This window comes from Muntiacus reevesi, chromosome 21 (assembly GCF_963930625.1).
Source record: "Muntiacus reevesi chromosome 21, mMunRee1.1, whole genome shotgun sequence".
NCBI classification, from domain to species: Eukaryota; Metazoa; Chordata; class Mammalia; order Artiodactyla; family Cervidae; genus Muntiacus; species Muntiacus reevesi.
Window position 1 is genome coordinate 48846243 of NC_089269.1, and position 13327 is coordinate 48859569.

General features: G+C 48.6%; 1 protein-coding gene across 1 annotated transcript in view; it reads left to right on the forward strand.

Annotated features, from left to right (window-relative positions):
* Window positions 1-13327, forward strand: part of HUNK (hormonally up-regulated Neu-associated kinase) — a 122626-nt gene that overhangs the window by 32552 nt on the left and 76747 nt on the right. Inside the window, exon 2 of the mRNA XM_065913751.1 lies at window positions 12038-12330. Coding sequence (XP_065769823.1) covers window positions 12038-12330 — 293 coding nt within the window. The remainder of the gene's footprint in view (window positions 1-12037; window positions 12331-13327) is intronic.

The following is a 13327-nucleotide window of genomic DNA, read 5'->3' on the forward strand; positions in this document are numbered from 1 at the left end:
TGTCCCCCCTCATTTCCACAAAGACAGATTTTAGTGTAGAGTCCCGGGAGGGTGGCTGGCAGGGAGCCAGGGGTCAGAGCTGTGTTGCTCTGCAACATAAATTACAGCAATTAATGGACCCCCATAAAAGACTGCGATCTGTGTTTGCTGTCCAGCGTCATTTCTCCTTGAATTAGAGCGACGCTGAAATTAATTATACAGCCGGCAGAAGATATTTTCTGCTTTCTGCTAAATGAGTATCCCCCACACAGGCTCATGCTCTACTCTGATGCGTTGAAGGTGTGAAACCAATTTATTTTCAAAACTTCCCACTGGGTCATGCTGACTGCCACAGTTTTCAGCCCTTTTACCCTGAATTCAGGCTTGGCCTGGAGCCTTGGAGCTCTCAGCCCCATGCTGTTTTCTCCCTGAATTTTGGGGCGTCCCGTCCAGCTCACGCCTGCTCATTTTACTTCATCCAACATTGTCTAGGTTTCTATACATCTAGATTTCATTGACGTAGATGAGATCTACAACGTGAGCCATCCTATCACTAGTAACTTGCATGAAGTTTCTGTATAAGTCCGCTCAGGCTGCATAACAAAATAGCACAGTCAGGTGGCTGAAACAACAAGTTTATTGTCTCATAGTTCTGCAGGCTAGAAGCCCCAGATCAAGGTGTCAGCAGGTTAGATTTCTCCTGAGGCCTGTCTCCTCGACTTCCAGATGGCTGTCTTCTTGCTGTGTCCTTGCATGGCTTGTCCTCTGTATGACTGGATCCTTGGTGTCTCTTCCACTTCTTAAAAGGACACCAATCCTGTTGGATTAGGGCCCCATCCTTATGTCCTCATTTAACCTTTAGCTCATCTCCTAGTAGTCTCGTTGGGGTTAAGTCTTTAACGTAAGAATTTGAGGGGAGACACAATTCAGTCCATAACAGGTTCTGATCTAGTTAAAATAGAATCTTTTCCTTCCAGCTGTGCTTTCATTCAGTCATTCATTTATTCATCCAAGAAATGTTTGTTGGGTGTTGTCTCTGAACCAGAGACCATTCTGGTCGCTGAAAGCATGACAGCAAAGGAGACAGACCCCTGCTTCTGCAGCAGCCGCGGGTCAGGCAGACTCCACACTCGGTTGATGAGTTCTGTGGGGTTTAAGAGGAGATGTGCACTATTGGGAGGAATAGACTGGAGTGAGGCTTTGTTGCTGTTCAGTCACTAAGCTGTGCCTGACTCTGTGACCCCATGGACTGCAGCACGCCAGGCTTCCCTGTCCTTCACTACTTCCTGGAGTTTGCTCAAACTCATGGCCATTGACATGCCATCCAACCATCTTATCCTCTGTTCCCCCCCTCTCCTCCTGCCCTCAATCTTTCCTAGCATCAGGGTCTTTCCCAACATGTGGGCTCTTTGAATCAGGTGGCCAAAGTATTCGAGTTTCAGCTTCAGCCTAACTTCTTCCAATGAATATTCAGGGTTGATTTCCTTTTAGAATGGATTGGTGTGATCTCCTTGTGGTCTAAGGGACTCTCAAGAGTCTTCTCGCACTGCAATTTGAAAGCATCAATTCCTCAGCACTCAGCCTTCTTCATGGTCCAACTCTCCCATCCATACATCACTACTGGAAAAACCATAGCTTTGACTAGATGGACCTTTTGTTGGTAAAGTGATGTCTCTGCTTTTTAATACAATGTCTAGGTTTGTCATAGATTTTCTTTTTTTTTTTTTTTAATTTACTTATTTGTTTGTACCAGGTCTTAGTTGTGGCATGCAGAATCTAGTTCCCTGCCCAGGGATCGAACCCAGGCACCCTGCACTGGGAGCAAGGAGTCTCAGCCACTGAACCATGATGGAAGTCCCCATAGATTTCCTTCAATGGAGCAAGTGTCTTAATCCCATGGCTGCAGTTGCCATCTGTAGTGACTATGGATCCCAAGGAAATAACACCTGTCACTGCTTCCCCTTTTTCCCTGTCTATTTGCCATGAGATGTTGGGGACTGGAGTGAGGGTTTGGCTGTTAATAGGTGGGTCAGGGGAGCCTTGTGAGTTGTGCCGCCTCAGCAAGACTTGGAGGTGAGGGCGAGAGTCTGTGGCCGGGGCGGAAATACCCATGTCTCATCAGAGGACCTACAGGGAGGCCCGCGGGTGAGCAGAGTGGGTGGCAGGGAGATGTGGTCAGAGAAGGAGGCAGGTGTGTGATGCGTTCTCCAGGCACCTTCAGGACTGTGAATCTCTGGGTGTATCTGGTTGGTCTTTGCTTTAGGGGGGCTTTCTTCCTAGATGGTGCTAGTGGTAAAGAACCCACCTGCCAGTGCAGGAGATGTCAGAGATATGGGTTCAATCCCTGGGTTGGGAAGATCCCCTGGAGGAGGGCATGGCAACCCACTCCATCACTATTCTTGCTGGGAAAATCCCACGGACAGAGGAGCCTGGAGGTCTACAGTCCACGTGGTCCAAAGAGGCAGCTTGGCACACACACACTCACAGCCTGTCCTTCTGGAGGAGCTATTCTGGAAAAGATGCAGATGGCGCAGATGCGTTGAGGAGGGAGGAAGGGTACCTGGCAGGGGTACAGCCCGGACGCTGGGAGGGAGAGACCTGGGGGCACCAGGGGAGCAGGAGGCTACTTCTGCGGTGGACGCCAGGTGCCCAGATGGCCCACCTCACTGCTGGCCATGGGTGTCCTTCCAGCTCTCCTTCTCCTTGGCGACTTCTCCCAGCCAGGCTCTCAGGAAGGGAGAGGGCGCTTTCTTCAGCAGGATGGCTGGGCGCCTCCAGTGGAGCAGGGGACCGCAGTCTACCCCCTGTTGCCTGGCAGCGGTCCTGAACTTCTCTCTGTGCCCTGGCTTACCCTGAGACGGTCCACCACGGACACTGTTTGTTCTGTGTCATCTGATCTCTGCTCTAGTTTGAGCATTTCGTGTCCACTGTCTGCCATTTGTCCAGGAATCCACGAGGCTCGCTCGTTAACTGGGGAGGAGTGGAGCGTCCGTCTGTCCATCCTTTCTCCCTTTCCCCCGCCCTCTCTCACGCCCTTCTCCTCTCCTTCCCTCGCACAAGCCTTGGCTGTCTCAGTGGCTCCGTACACGTTGCCTGAGCCTCTTCTGCGTTCCCAACACTGCCAGGCACCGTGCGCGGAGGAGTGAGCTCTGTTTGAAGTGACAGTGGGGATCGGGTTCCAGAAGAAAGTGAAGTTACTCAGTAGTGTCCGACTCTTTGCGACCCTGTGGACTGTAGCCCGCCAGGCTTCTCTGTCCAGGGGATTCTCCAGGCAAGAATCCTGGAGTGGGTTGCCGTTTCCTTCTCCAGGAGATCTTCCCGACCCCGGGATCAAACCCGGGTCTCCTGCATTGCAGACAGACTCTTTACTGTTTGAGCTATTCTACAAAAAGGATACTGGAAACACAGTGAGAAGGGTTCAGCAGGACCAGTTCCCACATCAGGGAGCACTTTGTGCCATGAAGGAGGAAAGCCCTAATGGAATCAGTGGAAAACCAGAAGGGAGTGCGGGGGTTGTGGATTGCTGTCCTAGAGGGTGGGGGTGGAGGGCGTGGTGCAGCTCTAATCAGGCTGGTTAGGGAAGTCTCTGACCTGGAGACCTTTGGAGAGGGGGTGAGAGTGGGAAAGCGTGTTTCTGCATCACAATCACACACGAGCTGAAACCACACGCACAGGTGGCGTCACATTTTGTAATTTTCACGGTCGAAGGGAAGACTTTGGTCAGCCTGTGTTGAAGCTGAGAAAGTGGCGGGGAGGTGCTGCTCAAGTGGCCAGCTTACCCACGGCAGGCATAGAGATGAGCAACTGTAGCAGACGGCTGGGACCTTTCTTTGATTTCTTCCCCTCCTGTCCTCGCCCTGGATGAGCCAAGCGCAGTGCTGGAAGGCCAGACAGCTGCCTTCCTGGAAATGAGGGTGGAGGGTGGCCCCCCACCGTTAAGAGTGTCTGTGATGGGTGTGACAGCTGGGGAATTGCAGGGTGGCTCGAGCCAGTCTGGGCTGGAGAAACAAACTATAATCTGAGGTCAGAGAGAGGAGTTAGGAGTTGGGAGTTGCTCTGACCGAGAGCCCTGTGTGGGAGGGAATTCCAGGCAGGGGTGGGAGACCTCCAGACGGGATGGTGGTGCAGCCAGCCACCCAGGGGGTTGGGGAGGAGAGGGCGTGCGGAGACTTTACGAGGTGGAGGCCCTGGTGGATAATTACGTGTGGGACTAGGAGTGTGATGGATGGAGGAGGATGCGTGGTTGGGCTTCAAGGGCACCTGCTTCAGGGGGAGTAGGGCAAAGAGATGGGTTTGGGGAGCCAGTGTGCATGTCAGTCACTCAGTCGTGTCTGACTCTTTGCAACCCCATGGACTGTAGCCCACTGGGCTCCTCTGTGCTTCGGATTCTCCAGGCAAGAATACCGGAGTGGGATGCCATTTCCTCCTCCAGGGGATCTTCCCGACCCAGGAATCCAGCTGGAGTATCCTGTATTTGCTGGCTTTACCTCTGCGCTACCTGGGAAGTCCTTGGGAAACCAGAGGACCATTCACGTGGAGATGTCCCAGGCAGTGCTTTATGACTGATGAGGTGGGGAGGGATATGGGAGGGGGTTCAGGATTGGGGAGGGGGTGGGGACACACATGTCTACCTATGGCCGGTTCATGTTGATGTATGGCAAAAAGCATCAAAATATTGTAAAGTAATTGTCCTCCAATTTAAAATGAATAACTTAAAAAAAAAAACATTTGGGAAAGAGGTGTAAGCAGATGTAGGTGGTGGGCCTGGTCATGAAATGGATGCTCGTAGGTGTCCAGGATGTGGAGGAGGTGGACGGTACACTGCTAATGTGAGGAGGGAGGTGGCCTGCACCAGCACCTTGGGGACATCGGGCTGGGAGGAACAGCAGGAGGCTAGGAGGGAGGGCGGCCTCATGGACTGGGTGGTCAGGACGCCCTGGGGACCCTGCTGAGGACCTCAGGGGGTGGCGGGGGTGGGAGCCAGATGGGGGGGCTTCCTGGCTTCTGGTTCTACACACTCTTCCTATGCAAAACACACAGACCCTAACAGTGGACACTTATCAAGGGCTTCCAGGAACGTTCCCACCCTTCCTGGGTTTTCTTCTTTGTCAGTGTATCCCCAGCATCCACTTAAGGTAGGCACTGTGATTCCCCCCTCCATTGTTTGTAACAACGAGGACGCTGAAGCTTAGCGAGGTCCAAGGCACCAGGTGGCAGGAGCCGGCTTTGCAGTCCAGGCGCCCAGCCTGGGAACCTGCGTGTCTGGCTGCTGCGGTCTGCCACCTTCTGAGCTGCCAGGGTGTGGACAAAAGCAGAACGAACTCCAGCCCTTGGAGGATGGACGCTCCCCCTCAGTTCTTACTTATAGTCTCTCTCTTCTGCAGGGTAAAGGCATCTCGTAGAATTGTATGATGCTCGGATGGTCTATGAGTCTGCTTGGGTAGCCGCAGCAGATCACAGACCAGATGGATTAAGTGACAGACACTTAGCTTCTGACACTCATGGAGACTGAGAGCCCCAGATCCAGGTCCCGGTTGGGGTACTCTCTCATGAGGCTTCTCCTTGCTTTGTAGATGGCCGGCTTCTTGCTGTGGCCTCTTAAAGCCTTTCCTCCATGCAAGTGTGGAGAGAGAGATCACTGGCATCTCTTCCTTTTCTTATATGGACACCAGTCCAACTAGATTAGGTCCCCACCCTTAGCTGAAGCTCCAGTACTTTGGCCACCTGATGTGGAGAACTGACTCATTGGAAAAGATCCTGATGCTGGGAGAGATTGAGGGAAGGAGGAGAAGGGGGCGACAGAGGATGGGATCACTGACTCAGTGGGATGCGAGTCTGAGCAAACTGGGAGACAGTGAGGACAGGGAAGCCTGGTGTGCTGGAGTCCATGGGGTCACACAGAGTTGAACGTGACTTAGGGACTGAACAGCAGCAATAACCCACCTCTTGGCCCCGTTTAACCTTTTTACTGCATACAGCTCTCTCCAAATAGAGTCATTTTAGGGGTTAGGGCTTCGATGTGTGGATTTGGGGGTGGGGTGTGGGGGGAGACGATTCAGCCTGTGACAGATGGTCATCTTAAATCACTATAAAAAATCTGAATTATGGCCACAAGTAGGCCTGAAGATCCATGTCTCTTTCATAGCGTACGCTTGGCATGTAGAACAGTGTCAACTATATTTTAGGTGCCTTAATAAGAGTTTGCTAAAGAAGAAAAGAGTCACTCCAGTTTAACATAGTGTGTTTATTAAGAAACCAACATGGTCTGGAAAGAAAGCTCTTTTTGGCTCATTTTTACATAAAAAGAAAATTCAATCGGATCGAAGCCTCCTGTTCTCCATGCATTCTGATTATTTAAAACATCACGAATAAAAGTGCTTTGATTAAGGGAAGGCTGAACGTACAGAAACGCATTGTACATTGTATAATGGGTGAAGCATATATGCATGTTTCTGTGATATTAAAGAGGGGTTTCTTTGATCAGTGTTTTCCTTCCTCTCTGTCATATGAAGATCCATTTTACATCTGCCTTTTCATTTTGGAGATTGGATGCGTGACCCATCCTTGATGTATTTCAGAGGAATGAATTTTAAAGGCAGTGAAGGGTGATCCAGGATGAAGGGATGAATTATTTTAAATCCTGTTAAGTCTGATCCTATGTAGGCAATCTCAACGAACTCAATATTTAAAGAAGATGAGAGAGTAGACTAATATTAAACCACCGCCTTGGGATTTAAAAGCAGCTCGGTTCCAGAGAGTTCGAAACACTCAAATGTGATTCAAGCTGCTGCTGCTGCCTTTTTTTTTAAATTTAATATGCTAAAGTGACAGGTCAAGGCAATGCACTTTTTTTTTCTTGGCTGAACTAAGTTTTGAATGCTCTTCACCCTCGACAGGTGGCCTCAGTGAAAGCAAAGCGATAATGATTATAAGAATATCTTTTTAAGGAGCTCTTATTAAGTGCCAGACATTTTACTGAGTGCTTTATAAACATCATCTCTGCATACCCAAGGGTCTGTGGAAGTGTACGCCAAGACTGAAGCCACATGCTTTTGCATCCCTCATTTTAAGTAAAATTCTGTGTTGGAATTTTTCTCCTAAGATGTCACAGGGGTCATTAGGCATGAATGCCTTTCTGCAGCTGGCCCCTCTCTGGAGGAATTAGGATCCATGTGTTTCTCTTTCTCCTCCTTCCCCGTGTGGGAGGGAGCCGGGCTTCCCTTCCCCTCAGACCAGCCTCTTCCGTCTCTCTTTGCTTTCTCAGGATCTCCTTCCTTGCGTCACCCCTGCTTCCCTCTATCTTCTGTTTCTCTACCCCGTAGCTGCCTCCTCCTCATCTTGGATCTATTCAGTTTGGTTTTTTTGGCCTTGGGATATTTCCTTTCCTTTTGTGTAGTTTAGCTATTTAAAAGTTTGTTTGTTTTCTGCAGGAGCCTGGGAGTGGTGATGGGGTGGGAGTTGCCATACTGTGAGAAGTGCGGTGTCTCAGTTAGTGAGAAGCTGATGAATGATCAGTTTCACCTGTGGTCCACTGGTGCTGTGTTCATCTCTTTCCAGTAATTTCCCAGACTTTGCTACTTACTTGGAAATGTGGGGGCAATCTTTGAAAGCAGATTCCTCTGTAAAATTTCAGGAGGCTATGCAACTTGAAGCCATCAAAAAGTTGGAGTCTTTGTTTTATTGACCTTTCACAGCAAAACTTCTTTCCCCATATGCTCAGGATGAAACTCACAAATTCCCCTGACAACACCTCCCACCCCGCCCCATACCCCAATCACAAACTCAGACCATGTTGGGAGTTCTAGTCTGGTCCATCAACTTGGGTCCTGTCTGTCTGTGCAGGTTTAATTTTACTCTTTAAAACTCTCCGGACTGAAGCAGTTTATCTTTTCAGTTAGAGATCCACCATCACACTGGGCTTCCCCTGGGTAGAATTAGTGCCTGTAAATCTCTGATTACTGTCAAATTAAATTAGATGCCTCCCATTGCTGATCATTGATCACTGCCAATTCCTTAATTTCCCATTCATTTCCCCTCCACCCCATTTCAGTTGTTACAAGTGAAGTTGATTAAATGGTTTTGTGTAAGCAAGAACGTCATTCCATCTTCAGTATTATCAGTACAGAGTTTACAAGTTTAGCGATGCTTACAAGTGAAAGCATTTAAAAATAGAGAGGGACCTTTGTAGGATTGCTTCTCTAGGTGGGGCTGCCTAAGGTTCGGGGTTTTCACAAAGGGACTCTCAGAATCAGCAGAACTTGGGAACCAAGATGTCAGATGATGGGGGAGTGGACCCCTGGTATGTTACTTTCCTGTTGCTGCTGTGATGCGTGGGCTTCCCAGGCGGCTCCAGGAGACACGGGTTTGATCCCTGGGTCAGGAACACCCCCTGGAGAAAGGCATGGCAACCCACTCCAGTATTCTGTCCTGGAGAATCCCATGGACAGAGGAGCCTGGTGGACTGCCGTCCATAGGGTCACACAGAGTCGGACACGACTGAAGCGCCTTAGCATGCACCCACACGCGCTGTGATGTGTTATCGCAAACTTGCTAACTTAAAACAACAGAAGTTTCTTCTCTCACAGTTGTGGAGGCCAGAAATCCAGAGTCAATTTCACTGGACCAAAGTCAAGGTGTCAACAAGGCTATGCCCCCTCCGATGGCTCTGGGTGGATCCGTCCTTCACCTCTCCCAGCTCTTGGTGGCCGTGTTATTCCATCCCTGCCATCTCTGCCTGCTTCACCTCTTGGACTTCTCTGTGTATTTGTGTGAAATCTCCCACTGCCTCTATTTTATGGGGACACTTGTGGTGACCTTTAGCGCCACCTAGATAATGTAGGTTAATCTCATTTCAGCATCCTTCACTTTTTCCAAATAAGGTCACATTCACACGGTCTAGGGGTGGGGGCTTAATGTCTTTGGGTGGCCATTATATAACCTACTCCAGGCAATGAAAGAGCTAAATAAATTATCCTCCTAATAATTGTGTGCTTTGTTAAGAACGGCAGATCATATTACTGCCCGGCTTTCAGACTGTTGTTTATTCACAGTACTTTTAAGAATTTCACTGCCAAAGGGTGTAATTTTTAAAACGTTGCAATATAGAGTTGAGCAGACAGAATCTAATTGTACTTTTCAGCATTCCTCTTTCCGCCTCCACAAGATGATGGATATATATTTGTGTGTATATATATATGTGCGTGTGTTATGCATATATACATATATTTTGTCACAAATGAGTACAGCTTTTAAAGCTTTTGGTTTTGTATATACTGAACTGGTAGACCAAACTACAGCCCACTTCTGTGGGCAGACAGCATCAGCCTCACATCGCCCTGGGATGTTGCAGGTTCTGATTTATCTGGTCCAGTGGCTGATTGTCCCCTCTTGGTCATATCTGTGGTTTAAGGGCCTGATAATCTCCATTAAAATGGGCGAAGGTGGTCTAAAGATACAAACCTTCTGGTTGTAAGATAAGTCTGAAGGATGTAACGGGCAGCATGGTGACTAGTTAGCAGTGAAAATGAAAGGAAGCGTTAGTCGCTCAGTCATGTCCGATTCTTTGTGACCCCATGGGCTGTAGCCCGCCAGGCTCCTCTGTCCATCGGATTCTCCAGGCAAGCATACTGGAGTGGGCTGCCATTTCCTCCTCCAGTAGTTAGCAGTACCGTATTGCATATTTGAAAAGTTGCTGATACAGAAGATCATAGAAGTTCTTATCACACACACGTAAGTTTATAACTATAGTGATGGATGTTTACCTGGTGTATTGTGGTAAACACTTCCCAATAGAGACATACACCAAATCCCTATGTTGCGTACCTAAAACGAATACAATGTTATATGTCAATTATATCTCAAGTTTTTTTTTTTTAAAGACTGTTCTAGAAGAAATGATAAACTGTTTACAGCTAGATTAAGCTGTTTTCAGCTAGTTTTGCTTCAATGATTAAAAAAAAAAAAGGTCCCCTGATTTGCTTGGTTAGTAACCTGCTGGTCACTCATCGTTCAGAAAGGATAGTGTGTGGCAGAGTGGGGAGTGGCCCCTGTGTTAAGGGGAGGGATTGGTGCTTTAAATGGAATGGCGGGTGGTAGGTGAGGTGGGAGCATAAGACGGGAGTGTTAAAGAGACTTTCTGGAAGGAAGGTGGGACTGGAGTTAGTGTCTGAGGATTTGGAGGTGTAAAGAGGGTGGAGAGTGGCTGAGCATGTGGTCAGGGGGAGTGAGGAGCTGGGAGTCTGAACAGTGGCGGGGTTGATGGAGAAGAAGCTTCAGTGCTGGGCTGAGGCCGTGGGCCTTGCCCGACAGGCAGCAGAGAGCCCCCAAAGAGCTTTAAGCAAGAAATCAGAGTTCTAGACCCACTGATATCAAGGCAGGGCAGAGTGTGAATTCAAGGGGCCCGGATGAGTATCAAGGAAAAGAGGTAGGACATTGACGTCATAGTCCAGAGCAGCAGTGGCCAGACTTTTATTTTTATCACAAAGTTGTTAAGAAAATAACATTTGAAGCTGACACAATAGTGTGAATCAATTATCCTCCCATTAAAAAATTACAATTTGAGTGGGGGTTGCCAGGACCTGGGAGGACTCAGGGATAGAAGATTAGTGTTAAAAAAAAGAAAAGAAAAGAACATTTGAGCCCCTTTGTACAGACATGTATCTGCCTGCCTGTTGCTCAGTCACTCAGTCATGTCTGACTCTTTGGACCCCACGGACTGCAGCACGCCAGGCCTCCCTGTCCTTCACCATCTCCCGGAGTTCACCCAGCTTCATGTCCGTTGAGTTGGTGATGCCAGCCATCTTATCCTCAGCTCCCTCTTCTCCTGTCTTCAGTCTTTTCCCAGCATCTGTCTATCTATCATCTACTATTCCTTTATTAATTAATCTATATCACACTTTTGGACACTGAATGCTTTATGAAGCAGTTATAAAATATAATTACAAGGAAAAAGAAATAAGTAGAAAATAGCTCCAGTGTTCTGTCCTGCAGCCCAGGGGCTTGACAGCCTCGTAGAAGAATGTCCCTTGGGTTGCTAGAGTCTCCCATGGAGACAGGGCATCTGAAGGCTGGAAGGCAAGGTCCCCAAGGAATCCAGCCTGGCGTGGGAACGGAGAGGAAGGGAAAGTGGCAGAGGCAGTTAGCACAAGCCGGCGATGAGGTGTCACTGGCTGGTCACCTCAGAGAGGAGAGAAGACCTAAGTAAGAAGAAGTGGGCAGAACAGTGGTGTGTTTTAAGGCTGAGTGAGTGAACTGGTGACAGCTAACGAAGGAGGGGTGGAGACTTGGGCAGAAGTCCTCTCTCCCCCTTCATCCGGCCATCGTTACTTCTGTTCTCCTTTCCTTCCCTTCCTCCTTCCTTCCTTCCCTTTCTGCACAGCTGGAGGGTCTACACACGTGACATGTTGATAGTGGGGGAAGTGGCCCAGGAGGGGTGTCCAGGTGGCAGCGGAGATGTGTCTCTGGAGCAGTGACATGTTGGGCCTGACTTGGGGCCAAGAGGACCTATGTTGTGATTCAGAGGCAAAGAGGTGACCCCTGGAAGCCAGGGACAGCCGGACCTGAGGGCCTGGTGCTGGGCAGAGAAGGGCAGGGCTACCAGATCCCTGCGCATTGCACCCCTCAGCTCCCTAAACACGCCCCAGAACCCAAGGTTGGGGCAGATTTGGCTGTTTCAGAAACGAAGGCCTGGGGGGACCCAACCTGGAGCCATTACGAGGTCTGAGCGGGGTGGGGTGGGGGCCAGGAGGGGCCTTGGCTGGAGGTGATCTTGGTGTTTTCTCCGCAGGATAAAACACCAGGTTTGACACTGACTCTTCACTGAGCCTTCCAGACTAACTTGAGCTTGCCCGAGTGAATGTCATTCTCTTCCTTCGAGGTTGACTCTTCTGACCTTTGCTGATGTAACATTTTTCTTTTCTCCCTGGATGCTCTTTCAAATCAGGTTCTGCTCCTGGTGCAGAGAAGGAGCGATGTGTCTTCCTAGGGTTTTGTGGCTAGTCAGGTGGGTAAACTTCGCCTGCAGTGTCTAGTAATGGCCGCGTTCCTGGTGTCTCCTTAGGTGGCCATCAAGGTCATCGACAAGAAGCGAGCCAAGAAAGACACCTACGTCACCAAAAACCTTCGGCGAGAGGGGCAGATCCAGCAGATGATCCGCCATCCCAACATCACCCAGCTCCTCGATATCTTAGAGACGGAGAACAGCTACTACCTGGTCATGGAGCTGTGCCCCGGGGGCAACCTGATGCACAAAATCTATGAGAAGAAGCGGCTGGAGGAGGCGGAAGCCCGCAGATACATCCGGCAGCTCATCTCTGCAGTGGAGCACCTGCATCGGGCCGGGGTGGTCCACAGGTAAGGGCTGCGCCGTGATGCTGGTCACCAACTCTGGGCTGGACGCACAGTGCCACGCTGCAGTGCAAGCCGTGCAAGGTTGAGTCCATCCTGGCTCTGTCCTTCGGATAGTTATGTGACCCTAGCCTGGTTAGTTAACCACTCTGAACCTCAGTCTCTTCTTCTGTAAAATGGGAGCAATCATGACACTCATCTCATGGTTGGCATAAGGGGAAAGGAGTTGTTATATGGAAAGAACTTGGAACTGTGTTTGGTATGTATAGGGGCATGTTAAGTGTTGGCTGCTCTTCTTATTATTATTTCCAAAATAATAAAAACTCTTGCTCAGGTGCCTGAAAGAAGGATCGATGTTAGGATGGCATGAGATTTTTTTTTCATTTATTTTTATTAGTTGGGGACTAATTACTTTACAATATTGTAGTGGTTTTCGCCATGCATTTTAGCAATGCTTGGTGTTGCTTTCCCTGTGTTTGCTTTACATGTGTTAGTTGCTCATAGCTGTTTTATTCAGTGGAATTGAATTACTACGTGAATCATGAACTTGCCTTTGAAAGTAAGGCTTGTTCCCCATAAGCCAAACCAACCTTGCAAATAATTATGAAAAACTTTTTTTTTTTTTGTAATACCTTGTTCCCTCTTGAGGAGGAGTTTTGCAAGCAAACGGAATGGAGACAGAATTCTCAGCAGTGCTGCTGGTGGTGGTAGGGCCAACTTTCAGTGCTAGACTAAAATAAGGTCAACAGAATATAGTAAAATTAAAAAAAATGAAAGTGTCCTCTTTTCCTCCCAAAAAACTGTTGACTTCATCAATAAATGCATAGTTCTTCCTTCATGGAGTTATAATTCATAATTACTCTGGGTTACTGAGAAAAATTAGGGCTCATGTTTAATTGATTCTCATTTAAAAAACCAAGATCAAGGAATTATATAGATATGCACACAATGTTTAAAATATTTTGTATTGAGATACAGCTCACATCCCATTAGTTATCATTTT